At 42.2% G+C, this 25,011-nt stretch overlaps 1 protein-coding gene across 1 annotated transcript in view; it reads right to left on the bottom strand.

Moving 5' to 3' along the window:
- The window catches only part of LOC124774928 (chromodomain-helicase-DNA-binding protein 7), a 326,638-nt gene that overhangs the window by 248,217 nt on the left and 53,410 nt on the right, over positions 1–25,011 (bottom strand). Inside the window, exons 4-7 of the mRNA XM_047249608.1 lie at positions 12,717–12,842; positions 6,955–7,154; positions 2,201–2,371; positions 1,750–2,034 (exon numbers count right to left, since the gene is read on the bottom strand). Coding sequence (XP_047105564.1) covers positions 1,750–2,034; positions 2,201–2,371; positions 6,955–7,154; positions 12,717–12,842 — 782 coding nt within the window. The remainder of the gene's footprint in view (positions 1–1,749; positions 2,035–2,200; positions 2,372–6,954; positions 7,155–12,716; positions 12,843–25,011) is intronic.

Here is a 25,011-nt window from a genome sequence, read left to right as displayed (position 1 = left end):
TCCGTTGCTTAAATATGAAATGAATTACTTTTAGTCAAGTTATAGAAGCTAGTACCTCTAACTACAGGACTGTCAAGACAACAAGCAGCAGCACTGTCATTGTTGGCTTCTCCAACAATTATGTTTTTGAAACTGTGCTCACGTTCTCAATGTTAAAAATTTCCTGTCACATTACAAATCTCTTGCAAATAAAACTTCAATTATGATAACTTTAATAATAGTTTGGGTTTATTTCTCTAATGAATATGAGTGCTATCTGAGAAGTATCAAAAACTAACAAAGAATACAAATATTTTGGGAAAGTTTTATTTCTCTACATAGTCTCCTTTCACATTGATACACTCTTTTTTGCTGTGCCTTTCTGGGACTCAGCATCTGTTTATGGGGCAAAATGGCTCAATTACAGACTCCACCCTCTTCATTTGTGGCAAATCTTTGGAAACAAAAAATAATCAGAGTGGGCTACATCTGGCAAATAAGGTGCGTAATGAAGTGATAGAGGCGTGAAATGGTGCACTGTTGTGATGAAAGTAACCCCCCCCCCTCCTCTCTCTCTCTCTCTCTCTCTCTCTCTCTCTCTCTCTCTCTCTCTCTCTCTCTCTCTCTCTGGCACGACATTTTTTGCTCAATTTCATCACCTAAACACTGCAAAAAGTAAACATAATACGTCCATTGATTGCTTTTCCTTTTAGAAGATAATTAATGAAAATTGTCCCACACGCATCTAAAAACACTGACACTATGACCTTGCAATGCAGGCAGAACTGTGTGCCTTCTTTGCAGCCAATTCTCCCCTTTCAACCTACTATTTCGACTGTTCCGTCCTCTCAAGGGCGAGTGATGGATCCACATTTCATTCGTGGTTATGAATTGTTGTAATAACTCAATTTTATTGAAACATCCGCATAAAGCATTTTTTTGTTCCATTGTGAGTGAACGCAGCACCAGCCTTGCGCAAATCTTTCTCATGTCCAAATTTTCAGTCCATATTCAACGTACAGCACTTTTGAAATGCCTACAATGCGCTCCCTAACTTGTACCCTTTCAGTCAACAGTCATCCAATATCACTTTGTGGATTTTCTTCAGAATTCCTGGGGAGATGACCTCACTGAGTCAACCACTGCAATGTTCATCTTGGCAGCTTCTATGGCCTCACTTGAATTGCACCGCCCCATGCTTCTCCCAGAGTAGAACTTAGTTCAGATTTATTATTAGTTGGACTAAGGTTTTTCTAATGAAAGTATTGTATCAGATAATGGTCAGTTTCATCCACATTTAGGAATTCACTGAGAGCATTCAATATTTATGGCTGCCAAAAAATGTAACATGGCCAAACTTTAAACAAACTTTATAAGGTTGGTACTTTCTACCACAGACATTTGTATGAAACCTGAAACCCTATCTATATTCCACAAAGCTACAGACATCACAACATAATACATCACTCTGCGGGTCTACATGTATTTTTGCTGCTCATATGAAAATTTTAAACCATCTGAGAATATACAACAGTACTAAATAAGCTGTGTTTAATGAGATAAAGAAAACCACACAACAAAATTATGTTTTTCCCCTGCGTACACATTTTCGAGTTCTCTGCCCCCCTGGAAGTCCATTAACCTAACCTATCGAGAAAAAAATCAGACGTACTGTGATATCGGTCAGCAACAAAATCATAACCATTATAGTTCTAAAAGTTTGACACATGTTTGTCGCAAATAATTTCAAAATGTATTTTATATACTAACTTTGCATTCCGTTTTGCAGGAAAAACTGGTTTCACTTTCGCCTTTCTATCCCTTTTAGGCTTTCTAGTCGTTGGCGTTGTCTTTGTTGATGATTCTGACAAACTTTTCGAAGGGCTTGCAGGATCATCTGGAGTCAGCATTTCACTTTCACTGTCTTGTCTTTCCACTGAAGCAATTTCAGATTCTACTGCTGCAAGAAGATCTGACAAGACTTCTTCAACACCACTCTCGATTGAACTAGATGGTGTTTCTTCCACTATTCCGTCCTTCTTCTTGGCTACTTTCCTGGAACCAACAATTAACATTAAATAAACTTGATAGGCTAACTTATTTTGCAGCAGTACTTACTTATTTACCACATATCTCTCTCTCTCTCTCTCTCTCTCTCTCTCTCTCTCTCTCTCTCTCTCAAGTTGTAGTAGGAGCTGCACAGCAAGAAGTAAGCACATACTTTCTTGGCTTTGGAGACTTGGTTTCCCCAGGTGCTTTAGGTTCCTTCTTTTTCTTCGGTTCCTTGGGAGTTTTTGGAGGTTTCGGCTCTTTGGCAGCTTTCGGTTCTTTGGGTGGTTTTGGTTCCTTTGGAGTCTTTGGTTCTTTTGGTTTTTTTGGTTCTCTTGGTTTCCTGAAAGAGAAAAATGTGTAATTCCTGGTCACAACTATCAAAAATTATATTATTTCAGCTCACACTGAAGTAGCTAACTGTTTAACTTGTGAAAAGGGAAAACGCGCACGCGCACGCACACAGAAAAGAGTACACACTGTTTTACTCTGAAGTCCATAGAAATACTTTCATGGTAAAAATAACAACAATAACACAGCAAATACAAATAACAAAAGTTGTTGCATAGTTTTTCCAATATACAATAAATAGATTCCTAAATTATGGTTAAAAATCTATTATTCAATATACATCAAAGCAGATACAAAAAACAGCAAGCAGTGATTAATGACTGTTTTATTGCATATTAAATGCTTTATTGCAACACACTGTTTTTTATTGTATTTTCAGTAACACACACAAGTTTGTTTATATATTATATCTAAGTTTTAGTAACTATTACCACTAGGTCCTTTCTGAACACCACGAGGTTTGGCTCTTACTGTGTGTAAAAATTTGTAACTGTCTTTGAGCCTCTATGCACTTTGTTGGGAACAACATCACAATGCACAAAAAAGTTCCTCTACTTGTCACTAAACCCAGTTTTGGGATTCTGAACTGTCTGCAGTCAATAACAGTGTACTTTGTACTACGATACTACCAAATGTCCTTGATTACTATAATTGCCTACTGTTCCCAAGCTAAACACTCTACTACTGACCAAGTTGTCTATGCTGCTAAATGTACCAGAAAGTAATGAAGGACAGAATCTAACGTGCCCAAGTTTGCAAGACTATACATCACCTGAACTGTGATGTAATGTAATGTTGGTACTAAAAGTTATCATTTGACTGGAGACAAGAAAAATAACATATTGCAGTCTTTGAGATGTAAACTTTGTCGAAGTAACTGTCAAAGTACCTCAACACAGAAGATTAAACACATTCTGATTGTGTGGAGCCAAGTTCCATCCTCCAGAATACCATTTTCAGGAAACTATTAACTACAAACGGGCTGATTTTTCCACACTGGTTATGCCAATCAAAACTGTAACTATTAAATCTCACATTAGTAGTTGTGTTGAGGCAACAACAGTGACACTCTGATGGATCAATAAGAAGAAAACTAAGCATAGGAGTGAACAGAGTGCAGCACTTGTGGCGGAAATTGAAGAAGTACAATTAACATGTGCCATGTGATAAAATCTGCAATATTAGTGAAAAGCACAAATACTTCATAATCACTTACCTGCTACCCTCAGATTTCATGATTGTGTCAAGTAGTTTTGTCCAACTTAAATCTCATCAATGAAGGTAAACATATTCTTCATAATCAGGCCAATCATGACACATTTTTAAAAATTTACCTTTTTTCCATACCTAAATTGTTTCCTTCATCTTACCCTTGAGTACTTGACTGTTAATAAACTTGGGTGTGGTTTTCAAGGGTGAATCCTTCCCTTCTGTCGTGAAACACTAGCCAAACAGTATGACAGTCTTTTGTTGCTTCGTATCCTTTGGCTAGGTATGTACTTGGGGGATAGAAGCGCAAGCAGGAAATGGGATTTAGGAACCAAATGGTGCAGAACAACTGAATAAATTGCTTCAAAACTATTTCCACAGACAAGAATCACTATTATACATCATCTACTGCACTGATCAGTTTTGGAACCCAAGTGGGAAAAGAAGGCTCTTCATGTCAAATACAAATCATCTTCTTCCCTATCTGAGATGGAAAAAAAAAAAATCAGAAGGAGACGAATGAGTGCGGAGGGTAGTGACTAAAATGACATAAGCCATAGTTTTGGATTACTCTACTCACAAATTAAGAATGTATGGATGAAAGTATAATGACTGGTTATTATCAATTAAAAGAAAGCTTTGAAATTGCTTATGCATTCAGCACAAGGCAACAAACAAATTATTTTCATGCCTCTGCCTTTGCAGACTTAAAATGTCTCCGCATTATGCCAACTTCGTTCACATGGCGGATTCTTTCACCAGTGCAAGAAAGTATTGCATTTCACACAAGCATGTTTTCTCTAAACTATTATGTTCGTGCATAGGTTCATAGTGTTTTTGTTTTGCATATTCGTTTTCCAGTTACTATGGGTCTATTTATCAATTGTCAATTTTTATTTGTAGTTCACTGTTGCTAATTGGGCTTACATTTTGTCATCTAGAGATAGTGAGTGGAGCTGTGAGTACAAGAAAATGGAGTTCCAAGTGGAGAAATCTGAACATTTCTTATACATTCTTTTGTTTGAGTTCAGTGGAGGGCTGACAGCAGCAGAGGCAGCCAGAAACATTGGCGCTGGGTATGAAGATAATGCGTTTGGACAGAGCACAGAAAGATACTGGTTTTCTCCTTTTAATGAGGGTCACTTTGATATTAGTCAACATTCAGGAAAGCCTTTGGGTTTGATGAAGATCATTTAACGAATTAATCCACAAAGATCTGTGTCAGTGTACCCAAGAACTGGAAAATGTGATAAACTGTGATCCTTCCATGATTGTGCAACATTTGCATGCAATGGCGTTAAGTTCAAAAATTGGGTGTATGGGTACTGCATACTCTAAGCCAAAATCACAAAAATCAGCAGGTGGTCATATACGCATCTCTCTTTGCTATGTCATCGTTTGGCTTCTGAACAACACAGATCATTTCTATGCTGTATCGTTGCTGGTGATTATAAATTGTGTCTTTATGCTAACATCAGGAAAAGAAAGGTATGGTTGACCCCCAAACAAACCAGAAACTACTCCTAAAAAGACCTGTGCACATCCACAAAAGATAATGTTTCACAGCTGGTGGAACAGCAGCGGCGTGGTGTACTAAGAATTGCCTCTTCGTGATTTAACCATCACTAATGGCATTTATTGCCAACAACTGAGACATCTTGCAGACACAATCCAAGAACAATGACCAGGAAGACTGCATTAAGTGATGCTACTCCATGACAATGCCCACCCACAGTCTGCTAGACTGACAAAAAACACTATACAGGAGTTGGGTTGGAAGTTACTTCACACCAATCTTTTCCACCTGATCTTGCACCCTCAGATTCTCACATTTTCCACTCATGGATTGAGAAGTTCTTCGCCTGAAAAAAACATGATTACTACAGCCACTGCAGCCACTGAATCTGAAAGTTACCCCCAGTGTTGGCAGACTGTTGCAAATAATGAAGGAGAATACATTATTGATGTATGAAGTCTGTTATGTGTGTGTTATGCACCAACCTAATAGATGACCCACCTTCAACACACAGCTGGACATCATTGGTCAGAATATCATGAATTATCTGACAACACCAACAAAGTATAAGCAGTCCACTTCCAAAGTATACAGATATTTTGTAATGCTATTTCATGGCGTCTATTGATAAAAAAGCAAATTGGAATTTGCTGTCAACTACAGGCCTAATTTGCAAGACCCATTCATAAGGTTATCTTTATACAAATATGACAGCAGGCGATAAAATAGAAATATTAGTCTAAAAATAACAGTGCTTGAATTTAATTTGACATTAAACTATGTAATGGCGACAATGTATTAGTTGTCCATTAGTGTAGAGCCAACTGTCAATGAAATGTCAGAACTTTTACAGTTCCACAATAATTCTCAATATCATATTAATGAATAAATATCGTCATTCTAACATTCTTACATGTCACAAAACACTGCTGAGAAAATTTCATCACATGACATGTATTTTATAGTAGTTCCTAATATGTGACAAACTCTAACCTTGGTACACAAAGAAGCAGGTTCAATTCATGTATTTTGCACAAATGATGCTGCAATAGTGTAAAACCATTCAGAAATAATTACACAGCGAGATCTCTATCCTCAAGCACAAAGCACAGATATTTTTAAAATAGTACTGAGACACACACTAGAAAAATGTTAAATCTTTATTTACAGGGGTTGCAAAGTTCTTTCTTGCTAAATGATTAATTTCTGATATCTAATATTGTGCTACATGCACAATAAAATATTAGTTGTCAATTATGCTTCTGTGAGACGTTATCTTCAGGAATAAACAAGAACAACTACTAAACAAAAGACAATAGTTGAAACTTCAAATTCTCATTTTCTTTCTTTCCCTCCCTCTGCACAGGGAGAATATTCACTTATGTGCTACTTTCTTAACACTTTGAAGACCGGCCACTTAGCGGAATTATTGGGCCAGAAAGACCAGCTACTTATGCTATTTTGAGAACATTACTGGCACATACTTAATTGATATTAATGACGAGAGGTTTAAAATGGCTCTGAGCACTATAGGACTTAACTGTTGTGGTCATCAGTCCCCTAGAACTTAGAACTACTTAAACCTAAGTAAACTAAGGACATTACACACATCCATGCCCAAGGCAGGATTCGAACCTGCGACCGTAGCGGTCACGCGGCTCCAGACTGTAGTGCCTAGAACCGCACGGCCACTCTGGCCGGCAATGACGAGAGAAAGCATGACTATCCTTCCAAAGAAAAAGTGTGAGGCCAGTTATTAAGCTATTTTTTTCCTATATCACACACACACACACACACACACACACACACACACACACACACACACACACACACACACACACACACCTTACCTAGGTGGCTTTGGCTTCTTCTGTTTTTCATCGAAAGAAGTGTTTTGAAAGTTGTCACCAATGCCATGGAGTTCACTGAAATCTCCTGCCTCATTACACTCAGCAGGTGGTGCCAGAGCCGCTGCATCTTCTGGTTTTTTCTTTGGTTTTTTTGGTCTGGGGGCACCTTTGTTTCGAGCTTTACCTGTTGTACTTGATACCTATAAAACAACATTCACCACTAAGTATTTACACAATCACTTGCCAGCAGTATTTAGAGGGAAAACACACAATGAAATACCATCAACAGCACTATAATATATATCTGTATGTTTTAATAGCTAGTAGAGTAGTTAACAAAAACACACACAAAACATCCTTAGTTTAAGAAACATTCCTCTCCCCACTAGATATTGAAAGAGATCGTGAGCCATTGTCGTATATGAACACTCAGCTACTCTTATAACTTATAGAGGACGATCAGATGGGTCGAGGTAGATATACCTCACTTGAAATCGTCCAATATGTTCTAAACAGCAGCAAGGTTAAAAAAGTCACCTGCACTCATAATAAAAGCTTCTACCAACTTCTGTTACAACAAAAGAAAACTTATTTTGTAGCCGAGTAGTTTCAGTATAGAAAATTTAATTTTTTAAACATTTTATACTGTGACCACACAAAGCAATCAAAGCAACACATGCAATTTGCTTAAGAAAAGAATACAGACAGATATAGTTTCTATCCCACAAAGCAACATATGTAATTTGCCTAAGAATGCAGTCAGTAATACCTTTCGATTTCCTACATCCCTCCACAATCAGTAATGGCTGGCACTTTACGACCAAAATCATCTATCAGTTGATAATGTTGTGACTTTGCCAGTGTTTATGGCTTTCAATCAAATAACTTTTCAGAATATAAGAGTTAAGGTTTAAGCAGTCTGGAAGATTACAGTGGTTTAATTAGCATAGGTGGCTCAGCATCTTTTTTACTGCTGAATTATTCTGTGCTACTCTCATTCATGGTTGTGATTCAACTTCTTGCAGTCCTGTTTATGCTGTTTCAACTTCATTTTTGTTTGTGATGGAATAAATAAACTCAGCTCTTGTGAATGACTAGAAGTGCTTCATTTTTCTCAATCTTTGTGAACCATTACCTCACTGAAACAGATTCTTTTTCTTAACCTGTGTGACATCCTTTGTTTTTATTAATCTCTGTGGAACACTGTGTAGAAAGTTAAGCATACCATTCATTTAAACCTGCTCAACAAATACACAGCCAGTGCCTTTTTCGTCACATTTGTGACTGCAGACCTTTGGAATGTGGATGTGCACTTTACTGCCAAATACTGCCAACTTATAGCTTCTTTCTTTATCATTCTCCTTCCAGTCTAATTATTCAATCTGCTGAGGGAACACATTGCTGTAGAGATCACTTCTCTCCTGAAATTCATGTGTGATTTAGCTTCTATGAGTAGGCATCATGCCTTCCCAATAACAGTACTGTTATAATGCTCAGCTAAACCATTTTGATCTACATTACAAGATACTGTCACCTATTGTACAACTCTCTTCATTCATTCAGAAAAGTGGTAAATTTTTCATGAACAAATGTGCTTGTGTTGTCAGTGCGTAACACACAAATCATCCTTCCAGTCTGGTTCTCTTAAAAGTTTGAATAATTTTTGGGTCCTGATCCTTGGTCTTTTTCTTTTTAAGTGTATATACGAGGGTGAGTCAAATGAAAACCTTAAATATTTCTTAAAATACTATTTATCGTGCAGAAGTAGTACAAAGCTGTATCACTTTGCAAAATAATCTCCCCCACGTTGCTTGCGAGTCCTCCAGCACATACAAGGTGCATACATTCCTTTAGCAAAAAATTCTTTTGGTAGTCCGCACAATCACTGGTGCACCACGTGGCATACCTCTTCATCAGAACGGAGCTTCTTTCCTCCCATTTCGTCTTTGAGTGGTCCAAACATATGGAAATCACTTGGGGCAAGGTCTGGTGAGTATGGTGGATGAGGAAGACACTCAAAATGCAGGTCTGTGAGTGTTGCAACTGTTGTACGGGCAGTGGGGGGCCTTGCATTGTCATGTTGCAAAAGGACACCTGCTGACAGCAATCCATGTCACTTTGATTTGATTGCAGGCCGCATATGATTTTTTAGGAGATGCACTGGTGACAGTGGGCCCTCTAGGCATGTAATGCTCCAAAATGACAATTTTTTCGTCCCAAAAGAGAGTCAGCATAACCTTCCCTGCTGATGGTTCTATTTGAAACTTCTTTGGTTTTGGTGATGAGGAATGGCGTCATTCCTTGGTCTCTCTCTTTGTTTCCGGTTGGTTGAAATGAACCCAGGTTTCGTCCCCAATAACGATTCTTGCAAGGAAGCCATCACCTTCTCGTTCAAAGTGCTGAAGAAGTTCTTCACAAGCATGAACACGTCGTTCTCTCATATCAGGAGTCAGGTGCCATGGCATCCGTCTTACAGCCACTTTGTGAAACTGGAGCACATCATGCAGAATGTGATGTGCTGACCCATGACTAATCTGCAACATGCTGCAGTGTCATTTAGTGCCACTCGGCGGTTTTCCTTCACTATGGCTTCAACTGCTGCAATGTTCTGTGGAGTCACAACTCGTTTTGCCTGACCTGGACGAGGAGCATCTTCCACTGAAGTCACACCATTTGCAAACTTCTTACTCCATTTGTAGACTTGCTGCTGTGACAAACATGCATCACCATACTGAACCTTCATTCATCGATGAATTTCAATAGGTTTCACACCTTCACTACACAAAGCCGAATAACAGAATGCTGTTATTCCCTGGTGCAAGTCGGCAAGTGGGGCGGCCATCTTTATACTGATACTGCGACAGTATGTGTGCATCTACACTATGCTGCCACCTAGAGGCCACTCTGCACACTGTTTGTAGCATGCTTACCAACTTACAGGATAACCGCGTGAAATTTCGATTTGTTATTACAAATTTAAGGTTTTCATTTGACTCACCAACGTAATAAAACTTTTGTCAAGTAGTCTTTGATTAGAATTATGAAGTACCCAGCTTTAGAACTGACATCATATGCATCGGTCCATGTAGTTCTGAATGAACTAATTTAAGTACATGATTAGTTTGATAGATAAAACATTTGAAATGAAACATGCCTGCTTACCTTCTAAATATTTTACAATAGGACTATTGACAGCTCCTTTAGATGCATTACCTTTGTCCAAGCCTATATGTAAATCTTTCATTGAATCTAAATTTGAAGTCCCATCATCTTGTGCCATACTTCAGTGTCATTTAATTACAATGACCACTTTGGTTTTGCTCGTAAATTTAGCATCCATCTACTTTACTCATACCACTGATAAGAGAATATATGGCACAAAATTCTTCACCAAGTCATAAATATAACAGCCCCTTTTATAAAAAGAACTTTTTCTGTTGTTCTGCTTACTGATGGCAAATTTGTATTTTATAGCCTAAATTAAGTACACGGATTAGTGAAATTCCTGTCTTAGTACAGCCTGCAAAGATGTCAATGAGTGTGTACATATCTTTTAAAGCTACATATCCACTGTTGGCTGCAATTACTTCTGAACTGATCATTGCCTGGGGCAAATTTCATTCCCTTTGACACTTTGATGTACATCTACATTTACATCAACATGACCACTCTGCACTTCACACTTAAGTGCAAGGTTCATTAAACCACTTGTTAGACTATATCCACTCTAACAGTACATGGGAAAAAGAACACTTAAATCTTTCCGCGTGGACTCTGATTTCTTTTATGATTTTTCTCACTACAACGAAAACACTTATGTTTTAATGACTACTACCCCAACTCGCATATCATATCCATAACTACTCCCCCCACCTCCCCTCCCCACCACCCGCTTTCACAATAATACAAACGGAGCCGACCTCCTTGAACTTTTTCAATATCTTCCACCAATTATATCCGGTACAGATCCCGTACTGTGCAGTAATATTCCAGACAGGACTGTCAAGTGTAGCACATGCACCTCCTTTAGTAGACCTGTTGTATCTTCAAAGTGTTTTGCCAATAAAACACATTCACTGGTTTGCCTTCCCCTTATCTATGGGATCATTCCAATTTAGGTTGATAATGATAGTAATCCCTAGGTATTTAATTTAATTGACAACCTTTAGATTCGTATAATTTATCTAGTAACTGAAATTTAAGTGATTCCTTTTAGTACTGGTGTAGATGGCCTGAGTCAATTGCAACTTTCACACCATACAGATATCTTTTCTAAATCATTTTGCAATTGGATTGATCTTCTGATGAATGACCACAACATCTGCGAACAATTTAAGAGCGCTGCTTATATAGTCTCTCTAATCATTTAAATAGTTTACGAACAACATGAGGCCTATAATGCTTCCTTGGCGAATGTCAGATATCACTTCTGTTTTACTCATCTGGAAACCTATAAATATGGAATCAATTTGAAATCCTCTGTTGACAGTACTCATAACTTTGTGTGAATAAAGACCAGTTGTGTTTCACAAAAATGAGACTTTCTGCAGCTGTGCTGACTAAATGTCAACAGATCTTCTTCTTTGAGGTAGTTCATAATATTTGAACACAGTTTATGTTCCAAAATCCTGTGCCAAATCAATGATGGTGATACCAGTAAATCGGCAGATTAATCCTATTTCCTTTCTGTAGTATTGGTGTGACTTCTGCAACTTTCCAGTCTTTAGGTATGAATCTTTCATTGATTGAGCAGCTGTATACAATTGTTATATGCACCAGAGCCCTGATGCCAGTCTCTTATGTTATACGCCTGATTTAGGTTTCCATGAAGAATGGGATGTCTGCTGATGCTTCTGACAGTTTATTGCTGGTCTTTGTTTTGCTCCAGCAGTATCTGCAAAAAACAGCTGTATTTTAATAGTTTTAAGATGGTGCTTTGGGAAAATGTGACACGCATCCTGCTAGTGATCCTACTTTTAGTTACAAGAATCATGGCATCAGACAACGATTTACAGCAACCCACTTGCAGTAACTGTCTAAATCAAATCTCCTGTGGCTGCAATATTCAAGTTTTTTCAAATCTATAGTTACCGGCTTATAATTGCCAGGGAGTAGAACGCAATCAACCCATTAGCCTTATACTTAGAAATTTAAGCCATCCAACAAGTTGAAAGTTCAACAGCAAGCAATTTTGTGGTTGTGACTGAAGTGTTGTCAACAAACCTATTCTCCTCTGAGAATCACAATATACTCATTTCAGTTTATCCCACATTTCCTCTTCCGTGGCAACCTTCTGGATACGCATGTAATTCGCCAGATGAACGGATAAACTTTTATTTCCTTTTGAGCTATTTATCTTCATTTCATTCTCATATTTCTTAATAATGCAGTTATGTCTTCTAATATTCTATTCCCTAGCGGTTCTCATTGGTGGAAATAAGCTAGACCTGAGATAAGCTATAATGTTTATATGTGTGTTCAAATCATGAAATTAAACAGCACTACCTTTTATTAATTCACAGAAACAAATCTTGTGGCCTTCAACCAGTGGTTCAGGGTGGTTTCAGTTTCATTACTATTACTTATTAATGTTTTTATACAGCGGACACATCAAGAGAACATTAAAACAGAACAATATATATGCGCAGAATGTACACAGTAACGTGTGTAACTTCCTGAAGATAAGAATACTTTTAACATCTCTAGTGAGCTGTTTCTTTCTCTTTTCCTATAACTGGAGTTATTTGACTGGAAATCCTTACCTGTGAGTTATCTAGCAAGTTTGAACCAAACATGTGATCTTGCAACACACAATGTGGACCTCCAGGACAAGGTCCAGATGCCTCATGCCTTCGGATAACTTCAAGCCTTTCTTGAAGAACACCAATCTATAAGAAATATATAGATAAATCAGATAGAGAGGTTTAGGAGGGGGATGGAGGAGAGGTTAGGAGGGGTGGGTAGGTAGATAGGGGGGGATAGGGGGGGGAGAGGGGGTGGGTAGGTAGATAGGGGGGAGGGCGTATGGGGGAGGGCGGGGGAGAGAGAGGGGGGGGAGAGGGCGGGAGAGAGAGAGGGGGGGGAGAGGGCGGGAGAGAGAGAGGGCGGGAGAGAGAGAGGGGGGGGAGAGGGCGGGAGAGAGAGAGGGGGGGGAGAGGGCGGGAGAGAGAGAGGGGGGGGGGGAGAGGGAGAGGGGGGGAGAGGGCGGGAGAGAGAGAGGGGGGGAGAGGGCGGGAGAGAGAGAGGGGGGGGAGAGGGCGGGAGAGAGAGAGGGGGGGGAGAGGGCGGGGGAGAGAGAGGGGGGGAGAGGGCGGGAGAGAGAGAGGGGGGGGGAGAGGGCGGGAGAGAGAGAGGGGGGGAGAGGGCGGGAGAGAGAGAGGGGGGGAGAGGGCGGGAGAGAGAGAGGGGGGGAGAGGGCGGGAGAGAGAGAGGGGGGGAGAGGGCGGGAGAGAGAGAGGGGGGGAGAGGGCGGGAGAGAGAGAGGGGGGGGAGAGGGCGGGAGAGAGAGAGGGGGGGAGAGGGCGGGAGAGAGAGGGGGGGGAGGGCGGGAGAGAGAGAGGGGGGGGAGGGCGGGAGAGAGAGAGGGGGGGGGAGGGCGGGAGAGAGAGAGGGGGGAGGGCGGGAGAGAGAGAGGGGGGGAGGGCGGGAGAGAGAGAGAGGGGGGGTGGGCGGGAGAGAGAGAGAGGGGGGGGGAGGGCGGGAGAGAGAGAGAGGGGGGGGAGGGCAGGAGAGAGAGAGAGGGGGGGAGGGCGGGAGAGAGAGAGAGGGGGGGAGGGCGGGAGAGAGAGAGAGGGGGGAGGGCGGGAGAGAGAGAGAGGGGGGGGAGAGGGCGGGGGAGAGAGAGGGGGGGAGAGGGCGGGGGAGAGAGAGGGGGGGAGAGGGCGGGAGAGAGAGAGGGGGGGGAGAGGGCGGGAGAGAGAGGGGGGGGGAGAGGGCGGGAGAGAGAGGGGGGGGGGAGAGGGCGGGAGAGAGAGAGGGGGGGGAGAGGGCGGGAGAGAGAGAGGGGGGGGAGAGGGCGGGAGAGAGAGAGGGGGGGGAGAGGGCGGGAGAGAGAGAGGGGGGGAGAGGGCGGGAGAGAGAGGGGGGGGGAGAGGGCGGGAGAGAGAGAGGGGGGGGAGAGGGCGGGAGAGAGAGAGGGGGGGAGAGGGCGGGAGAGAGAGAGGGGGGAGGGCGGGAGAGAGAGAGGGGGGGAGAGGGGGGAGAGGGCGGGAGAGAGAGAGAGGGGGGGTGGGCGGGAGAGAGAGAGAGGGGGGGGGAGGGCGGGAGAGAGAGAGAGGGGGGGGGAGGGCGGGAGAGAGAGAGAGGGGGGGGGAGGGCGGGAGAGAGAGAGAGGGGGGGAGGGCGGGAGAGAGAGAGAGGGGGGGAGGGCGGGAGAGAGAGAGAGGGGGGGAGGGCGGGAGAGAGAGAGGGGGGGAGGGCGGGAGAGAGAGAGGGGGGGAGGGCGGGAGAGAGAGAGGGGGGGAGGGCGGGAGAGAGAGAGGGGGGGAGGGCGGGAGAGAGAGAGGAGAGAGAGAGAGAGAGAGAGAGAGAGAGAGATAGTTACACTGAGTACAATTATATTTCTAATGTATAATGGGTAGCCAACTGAAAACAAACACCAGCCACAACAGAACCATGGAATGATCCCATTCAAAAGAAATCATTAGATACATTAAGACATACATTCATCCCCTGGGAGATGAGACAATCAATCACTGTGTCATAGAGCACAGTTGTCCGCTGACAGATGCACAACTGCATCCGCTCTTCCAATTCCTTGGCTGACAAACCGCCATCATGCATGGCAGTCTTGTCAACAAAGATGTGAAAATCACACTGTGAAGTTCTGGGCTGTGCAGAGGATGCTGCTACCGAGACATAGCCTTCGTTCGATTGGCTGTGTAAAGGCTAGCATTATCGTGCAACAGGACGATTCCTTCTGACTGCTTCCCTGGACATTTTTATTTATGGTGCATTGCTGTTTCTGCGAAGTATCTTCATAGTGATGTGATGATTGCAGCTCCACACTCAAAGAACTTGACAAGCAGAGGGCCCCTATGGTCAAAGGAAGTCGTCATGATCTTACCAGAACGTTTCCACTGTTTACTTTCCAGTTTGCGTTTTGACTACCTGAATGCTGTCAGACGGAATCATCCTGCTGCACAATAATGCCTATCCTCACACTACCAATTGGACAAAGGCTACACTTCAGGCAGTTAGAATGGGAAACACAGCAACATCCTCCATACAGACAAAGTCTTTCACTATGTGATTTCACATATTTTCTGATCTGAAGAACGCTTGCTTTGATGTCTTTCAGTCGGATGAGGATGTGCAGAGTTGGTGCAGTTGTGGATCCGTCAGCAGCTAACTGCATTCCGCAAAACAGGAATTTACGGTCCAGTTGCTTAGTGGTATAAATGTTGTAGCATGTGTAGTGATTACTTTTGAATGGAGCCATTAAATGGTTCTGTTGTGACGGGTGTTTGGTTTTCGTTTGACTGACCAGCACATCAGCTTTGAAGAAACGATACCACATAACTGACTTCTTGTTGATTGTCAATTTGTTAGCATCCTTTGGTCTAAGAACAATTTCTGTTAGTGTGGGAATGACAAACTTTAATTTTTTACGAGGAAAATGAAGCTGGAACAATACCACATACATCAAAGACAGGAAAAAAATGGATGTAAATTTCATGAAAATGCAAAGGAATGAAATACCACACACCTGGAGCATAGTAGTATTGGGAAGCAATACTACGTAAAAGCTAAAGTCTACTATGCAGCCAAGAACATTGCTACAGCTTATCACGTATCACTATATGTTTGAAAATAGTTCTCTAGTCATCAATTCGGTACAAAAAAATGGACAGTGCTTCTGAAGACAATCTTTACAAAGGACCAAAATGTGTGCTCTGCTGAAAATAACACACGAAAGTGAAGATTTGTTCCTTAGAGTATACATATCCTGTTACAGCAATCCAAAAAAAAACTTTGAATCTCACAAAAGGACCTAATGGACTGGCCCTATTCCATCTTCTTTATAACTGTTGCACAGGTCAGCATCAAGACAGTAGTTTCCTAGCGCAGTATGATGCATTTCTTCAAATTCGTTTTTGAAATTTCAAAGTGCTATTAAGTACAAGTCTTGAGCATGTAGCTGAATGCTTACAGCTAGCCTTGAAATTGCGGAATCACTGGTTCGGTGCTCACTTGCAGCAACTTTTTTCGCATTTTACATTTTTACCTTTAAATTATTCTAAATTTTTTATCAAGCTAAAATGTTAGTTACCAATAATGAATAATAACTTATGATAAAAATAACTTACTTTTAATTACTAATCACAAGAAAATGTGAAATGTCTTATTGTGAAATGAAAAGTTATGTATACAAGGTGCGATCAAAAAGTAATTGGAATTTTTTCCATTTCGCATGATTTATAAATCCAATTTACAATTTTTGATTTCTGTGTGGTACACATGTTCCTGACATGTGTTTGCATTTTCAACTTATTGTTGACAGGTGATAAATATTTTCAAGTGTTTGGTGAATTTTTAGGTTTTTTTTTGGGGGGGGGGGGGGGGGAAGGGGGGGGGGTGATCAAAGAATCTACAGTAAATTTTGCTTGAAAAATGAAATAATAAAGTGCAGCACTGCATTCAAAATGATGACTGCAGCATTTTACGAATCAACGAGTAAGACAAGTGCTTACAAATGGTATAAACTTTTCAAAATGGGTCGAGAAGAAGCTGAACGCGATAACCACCCAGGATGCCCAAGCACATCTGTCACTGATGACAAGGTGGAAGAAATAAAGAAAATGGTTCTGGGAAACTAACAAATCAACATCAGAGGTTGCTGATGACATCAGCATTTCCTTTTGCTCATTCCGAGCTATTTTTTCGGACGTTCTAGGCATGAAATGTATGGCAGCAAAGTCTGTTCCAAAATTGTTGAATTTCGACCAAAAACAACATCGCATAGACATCACTCAGGGATTGCAGAACAAAATCAGAAACAATCCAGAATTTCTAAAGAAGAACACGGGTATACCACGTAGGACATTGAAACCAATGCCCAATCATCCCATAGGAAACTGCATGAAGAGCCAATACCAAAAAAAGTTCGAGAAGTTCGATCATGTGAAGGTTGTTCTCACTGCTTTCTTTGATTACAATGGGATAGTGCATCACGAGTTACGGTCTTAAGGTCAATAGGGAATACTACCTGAAGGTTATACGCCGTTCATGTGAAGCAATCTGAAGAAAACGACCAGAACTGTGGCAAAACCACTCATGTAAATTGCATCACAATAATGCTCCCCCTCAAACCTCAATGCTTGTTAGTTATTTTTTAGCAACAAAAAACAAAGCCATTATATTGCCTTAACAACCATATTTGCCAGACATTGGCTCCTGCAACTTCTTTCTATTTTCACAGTCTGAAGAGAGCCACAAAAGGACATCATTTTGTCACCACTGACGAGATAAAAACAGAATCACTGAAGGAGCTGAACATCATAACAAAATGGAAACTCCAGAAGTGCTTTTAAGATTGGAAAAAGCATAGGCACAAGCATATTATATCTGGGGGGATTACTCTGAAGGGGACAAATTTGATACTGATGACAGATAAATCAAGATTCTTTCTTTAAGGGGAGGGGGGGGGGGGGGGGGGGGGGAGACACCGTGTTACTTTTTGACCACACCTCTTATAAGCACTACTGCTCCAGATTCCAGTCTCTAGACAAAAAAGTTTCACATACTAGACAAACTGACTTAGGGAAACAGTGACCATATTTTAATTTTTTTTATTTATACATTGCTAACACCTACCCCGCCTGTTTGGAAATTAGTCTGAATTGTCACTTCGTTTTATAGTCTTTTACTACTCCCATTTTCTTCTTTTTGAACAGATCATCGGAAGATTACTTTGTAACAAGTCAAAACCACAACTGATGCCATTTTTGTGACCCTAGGCTGAAATATATAACATAAAATATTTTATTTTCTGTGATTCTTGAGTTTCTCCCGGCGTATTTGATAATCAAAATATCCACGGGTGTGCTGCCGGTCTATAGTGTCCAACGGGCACAATATTTCGGCGATCATCAGGTGAACTGACGGACTGAGCTCCTGTGAACGTGCCGGCAGGGAAATCCGTACGCTATGGCTGCTGAGAGGGAACTGGGTTCGGTCGCAGCGGCGGCCGATGTAAATACCCTCCGCCCACGGCGCGCTCCCTCCGCCGCCCGCGCCCCACGCCACGGTGGAACAGATTGCGACGGCGTCTGAGATGACGTCGGTGTGATGGCTCTGTCCGCCGTAGTCGTCACAACTATACGTTTGCTTGATTTACTCTTGATTAACCCAATCGTTGGTTCCCAAGCCTTGCTAAGATTATAGCCACAGTCACGGTCGTTGGTGCGAATTTCGATGGCCTCTCTAACAACGCTGTCCCAGTATCTCGACGTCTGTACCAGAATCCTCGTGCGGTCATACTCCATGGCGTGATTTTCTGACAAACAATGTTCAGCGACCGCCGACTTGCTCGGATACATCAGTCGAGTGTGCCTCTGGTGTTCACGGCATCGATCCTCGACGGTACGCATCGTCTGACCAATATACGACTTGCCACTTTGACACTGAATCTGGTACACGCCGGCCTTCCTCAAACCGTGGTTATCTTTGGCGCTCCCCACCAGTGCACGAGTTTTATTTGGAGGACAAAACACAGTTCCGACCCGGTGTTTCTTCAGAATGCGGGCGATTTTCCCCGAGAGTGCGCCTGTGTATGGAATAAACGCAGTGCCTACCTCCTCCCTCGTGACTTCATCCATCTCAACAGGTTGTGCTGCAGTGGTTGGGCGGAGAGCACGTATTTCGAAAAAATGGGTACTCAGAGTGGCAGATTCAACGTCTCTCCGCCCAACCACTGCAGCTCAGTCCGTCAGTTCACCTGATGATGGCGACATGTATGATCGCCGAAATATTGTGCCCGTTGGACACTATAGACCGGCAGCACACCCGTGGATATTTTGATTATTTTATTTTCTATTTGGCATTTCACATATTTGTACTGAATTTTAATTTAGTGTGAATTCTTGCAATTAACAATTAAAAAATATGAATCAAAGTTTTGATATAAAATTTGTTAATAAATATAGACATCAAACAAAAATTAAAACAATATTTGTACTAGTGAGAATCAACCCTAACACTGTCATTTCAAGACTAGAACACTATGCATTCAGCTATAGATGGCTCTTTTAAATATACTTCAATGATTTTTACTAAGGGGACGCCGTTGCGAATGGGCTTCAAACAATCCATTTTTAAAACCTTGTTTCATGCTCCAATTATTTGGCTACAAAATGCCATCTGTTTCATCCAAATATAACAACTAGCTTCATAGTTATTAATTTTTAGTGATGCATGGTAACTAAGTGTCATGCCCACTTTTTCTACGTCTTGCTGAGCAGTGACTGCGACATAGCAGTTATTTGTGTTCCACATATACTCTTATTTCAGTTGCAAAAGAGAATTATTGTTCCAATTTTTCCAGCTTGTCTGCATTACTGACTACCATTTGTCAACTCTAATCTTTGTTGTTTACCTTTTAGTGACACAAATTCTAGTGTGCTTTCGTGGAAAGTTACAAGCAGAATGGGTACGAAAAGGAAGTTTGGGTAAGTCCAGCTTTCATGGAAATTTATAAAAATAAATCATGAAACTGCTAGTTATGAACAGAGGAAATAAAATAATATTGAAGGTGAAGTCAGCCCAAGTGTCAGTGTTTCAAGTTAAAAGGCTAAATGCTTCCTGTTTTCTGAGTGCTTCTCAAATGCATGACAAAGGAATATGTGATGTGAACAGTGTTTCTCCTCCTACTGTCACAAAAATTCTGGTTTTTATGAAGTTATTGTGTGAACTTGAGGAAAACATACTTGCTGTTAAGACTGTAGTGGAAACATCAGTTTGCATGAAGCTGTGGGGAAAACCAAGGGAAATGTTTGTAATCTAATTCTAAAATGTCTGGAATGTAAAGTTACAGCCAATACAATGTCTTCTCATATAACCAGAAGCAGGCACTATGAAAACAACATACAATAAAACACTTTAACATACAATAAGTGTGCACATTTAGATCAATTGGAAAAGGGCAAAATTCAGGTGCAGTAGTGAACAGCCCCCCTCCCCCTCCCTGATGCTTACAACAAGACTATTGTGCTGTTGTGGCCGAGGTGTGTCTGCAAGGCTGACAGCAGCAACAAAAGTTCAACTGAATGACCTAGCCACAGGAATATTGCTGCTGGTTTTGATGGCAGTTGGCAGAAACTTGGGCATATATCCCTAAACAGTATTATGTCAGCTGCTACTTCTGATGCTGGAAAGGTTCTGGAAACTGAAATAATTAGTTATTTCTGCAACATGTGTAGCAAAAATCGCAATACCCAAGGACTATAATGAATCTAGTGGAGTCGTGAAAGTGGCTGGTGGTAACATTTTCAGAATGTCTAAGCAGTCAAGATGTGCTGTATACAGAGGGGGAGAGTAAGGCCTATCAGAAAGTGATTGAAGAGAAACCATATGGGACTACAATCAAAATTAATAAAATTTAGAGTAGAGGGCATGTACATGAATGGAATCACGACTTCTGAAGTTACATAAAGGAAAACAAACCTGCCAACTTTTACAATTCATCCACAAAATTTACGGAAATTGCAGCATTTTACAGTTTTAAAGATGGAAAGTATCATTTTACAACTCTGCAGATAAAAATTCGATAATCACCCCATTTCTGTCAAAGGCTCCGCAAGTTCTACATTCCGCTCCATTTGTTCGTCATGACTTAACCCATAGTGTGGATTTCATTCCATGTGTGTGTGTGTGTGTGTGTGTGTGTGTGTGTGTGTGTGTGTGTGTGTGTGTGTGTGTGTGTGTTTTACCATGTGCATAATCTTTGTTCATGTGGGTGGTGTCATGTTCATTTAATGGTTTAAGACTTTGTTTGGTTTGATATGTTTCAATGAAGTGCTTAAAAGCCTTGAGCGTTTATGTTGTAATTTGATGTGACATTCAGTGATCAAGGTTCCTTTCGATATTTCAGTACAAATCGAGACTTTGTTCTCTGACATTTTCATACACTATATTCCTATTTTAGGATTCATGAATAAATCCAAGAAGGCATTTAAAAAATCATATTCTATTGATTTTCCGTGCATACTAAAAATCAAGAAAGGGAGAAAAATTTGCTTATGCACGCTACGTGGTTGCACACGGTGGAAGAAATTATTTAAGAAATGTAAGTGATTTAAGTTATGTTAAATCGAAGGAAGATAACAAGAAAATCAACGCCTTTTTTGCAAAGTTTGGAAACATTGCCAAAGACTTAATTAGGGCCAAGTGTGTGTCTACTTCCTTTTTAGTGGAACACAATGTGCCTTAAGTGCGGCTGATCATGCTGGTGCTTTATTTAAGATTATGTTTCCCAAATTAGAGTTGCAAAGAAATATAGCTGTGGCCACACGTAAATGACACGCACTGTAAGTAAAATGGCAAAAAATGCATCATCCGAAGTTGTTAAGTGCCTTGAGAACAGATGATTTTCGTTGGCAAGAGATGGAAGCAATGATACAAGTAACAAGTTGTATCCTGTTTTGTTACATTATATTCCATGGGAATAAGTAGCGAGCACTGTGCTATCCACACCAGCGTCAGACAGGTTCTCAACAGGACAAAACATAGGTAACATGATGTTATCACAGGTGAATTCTCATAACATACCAATTGAAAACTGTGCAGCTTTCTGCTCCGACAATGCTCCTGTTATGATAGGACACAAAAATGGGGTTTCAGCAGTTCTGAGGGAAGTTCAACCAGATATTGCCATCATAGGTTGCATTTGCCACTTTATTTATCTAGCAGCTGAAAACAGGGCTGGAGGAGGTGGACGAGAGCCTTGTTGATGTATTTTATTTCTTAGACAAGAGTGTGAAAAGAAAATAGTGCCTTCAGAAATTGTACAATAAACTGGCAAAGAAAATTCTGAATTATGTACGTAGCAGGTGGTTATCTTCTGGTAGATGTTTGAATATATTACTGGACCAGTGGAATCCACTTCTTTCTTCAAGGAGGAAGTAATATTATGTAACCAAAACATTTCCACAAGCTTGACATCTTTCAGAATATGTAGAGTTGAACAAAATGGATCCAAAGAGTATGAGAAGAAGAGAATTCTTGATTCTGCTACTGTACATGCCCCTAAAGAATAGCATATTCTTCCACACGATAAACCCATCCTAAAAAGTAAGACTTGTACTACAACATGTGAGGGAAAATTGTTTATGTTCCTGCCCAAAACTTTTGCAATTTCCTTCATATGACTATTCCTGTATTTGACGAATTGAATATTGTCAAAAGCCCCTCACTGCTTTAAGTTGAGTACAACTCTATTCAAAATCAAATAAGTGGTGATAAGTTAGTTACTGGCATCAGACTTTGAACATAATGAATGATCTGCAAGATACAGATAAATCCATTTTCTTTTCACCACTTAGAAACCACTTTTGTACTGCCTGTGACTCCATCCCCAACAAGTTTCCACTCAAACATGATGTGTTAGAGCATGCTCAAGTTGCAGGTTATATAAAATTTAAGATGTACAGTTTTCTTCCATTCGTTTTTTCTTGGAAAAGTTTCCTATGATGTTATGCATGGAAGATTGGTTGGTTGGGTGGAGAAGGGACCAAATTACGTGATCATCAGTCCCTCTGACCTTAGGTTAACTAAAGCCGATAAAATCCCACATTAGGAGAGGGAACTACAATGTCCATAAAATAATAGGGAAAGAAGGAAAAGGGCAGAAGAAGAGGTGAGGGAAAGAAAGTGACTAATCACAGGGGCGGGAAGGAAGAAGCACAGGAGACAAGACAGACGCTCAAGACATAACAGACCCCATAAGAAAAGGAGTGGGAAGGCAGAGGGCCGGGGTGAACCACCAAACCCAGTTGAAGCCAATCCAGTCGGGGCAAAGGAGGGGAGCAAGAGGGCCTGCCATACCCTCCACTCACCGGTAAGGTGGCAGGTCCCTCCCTTAAATAAAGCGATAAAAACCCTCATCACGAATAAGACATAAAATGAGATCCACCACTGAGGCACTGTCAGCCAACACCAATCCTTTGAATCAATTGAGAGATCAAGACAGAGCTGCGGCCGAGAGACGCACCAGAGACGGGTACGTGCGTGAGAAGAGAAGAGAACAGAGGCGGTAAAGGGAGTTGCTGGAGCTCAGAAAAGAGCGACTGAATGCGGACAACCATGGTAAGCCCACATCGTGGCCGCTGCTGCGGCAGGGTGATCTCCGTGTCTGTATAAAGGGGACCATAATTAGATGCTTTGGGGCACAGTGAATGCGGAGTGCATAAGGTATCAGCTGTTGTTGGCGCAAAACTCACAGTGGTGGAATCCCCAACTCTGCGAGAAGGCCAAGTACGGGGCTAGTCCGGAAAGCATCAGTCGCAAGTCGGACCCCACAGTGGTGGATGGGGTCTAGTATCTGCAGCATTGAAGGCGACACAGGGCGACCGCAGCCTAAGAGAGACCGCAGCCTAAGAGAGACCGCAGCCTAAGAGAGACCGCAGCCTAAGAGAGACCGCAGCCTAAGAGAGACCGCAGCCTAAGAGAGACCGCAGCCTAAGAGAGACCGCAGCCTAAGAGAGACCGCAGCCTAAGAGAGACCGCAGCCTAAGAGAGACCGCAGCCTAAGAGAGACCGCAGCCTAAGAGAGACCGCAGCCTAAGAGAGACCGCAGCCTAAGAGAGACCGCAGCCTAAGAGAGACCGCAGCCTAAGAGAGACCGCAGCCTAAGAGAGACCGCAGCCTAAGAGAGACCGCAGCCTAAGAGAGACCGCAGCCTAAGAGAGACCGCAGCCTAAGAGAGACCGCAGCCTAAGAGAGACCGCAGCCTAAGAGAGACCGCAGCCTAAGAGAGACCGCAGCCTAAGAGAGACCGCAGCCTAAGAGAGACCGCAGCCTAAGAGAGACCGCAGCCTAAGAGAGACCGCAGCCTAAGAGAGACCGCAGCCTAAGAGAGACCGCAGCCTAAGAGAGACCGCAGCCTAAGAGAGACCGCAGCCTAAGAGAGACCGCAGCCTAAGAGAGACCGCAGCCTAAGAGAGACCGCAGCCTAAGAGAGACCGCAGCCTAAGAGAGACCGCAGCCTAAGAGAGACCGCAGCCTAAGAGAGACCGCAGCCTAAGAGAGACCGCAGCCTAAGAGAGACCGCAGCCTAAGAGAGACCGCAGCCTAAGAGAGACCGCAGCCTAAGAGAGACCGCAGCCTAAGAGAGACCGCAGCCTAAGAGAGACCGCAGCCTAAGAGAGACCGCAGCCTAAGAGAGACCGCAGCCTAAGAGAGACCGCAGCCTAAGAGAGACCGCAGCCTAAGAGAGACCGCAGCCTAAGAGAGACCGCAGCCTAAGAGAGACCGCAGCCTAAGAGAGACCGCAGCCTAAGAGAGACCGCAGCCTAAGAGAGACCGCAGCCTAAGAGAGACCGTAGCCTAAGAGAGACTAGACCAACGCTTGATACTACCACTAGAGAGCAGAGCGGTCTGCACCCCAGTTGGTATTGCACAGACACCCAAGAACATTGCGATGGGACCAGCACGTCCTCTTCAGCTGGCGAGGATGAGTGAGCCATGTCAACCGGGCATCGATGACCAGACCCAAGAAGTGATGGGTGTCCACCACCTTGAGGGGCTGGCCATCGAGGAACAGTTCCTGATCAGATGCGCCAAGTTATCCACCGTAGAGCGCCCACAGCGAAAACCACTTTGAGTCGATGACTAAAGGTTGCGGAATTCAAGGATCCCAAACAGCCGCTGACTCACCATGCATTCAAGGAGCTTGCAGAGGGTGTTAGTAAGGCTAATTTGACGGTAGCTATCCAACTGAAGAGGCGGCTTCCCTGGCTTCAACACCAGAACAACAATGCTTTCCTGCCAATGGGTAGGAAAGACTCCCTCACTACACAGACGGTTGAACGGGGTCAGTATATGATGATGGCCAGCCACCTA

Source organism: Schistocerca piceifrons, chromosome 2, assembly GCF_021461385.2.
Source record: "Schistocerca piceifrons isolate TAMUIC-IGC-003096 chromosome 2, iqSchPice1.1, whole genome shotgun sequence".
Taxonomy (NCBI): Eukaryota; Metazoa; Arthropoda; class Insecta; order Orthoptera; family Acrididae; genus Schistocerca; species Schistocerca piceifrons.
This window is presented reverse-complemented; position numbering and strand designations above follow the sequence as displayed.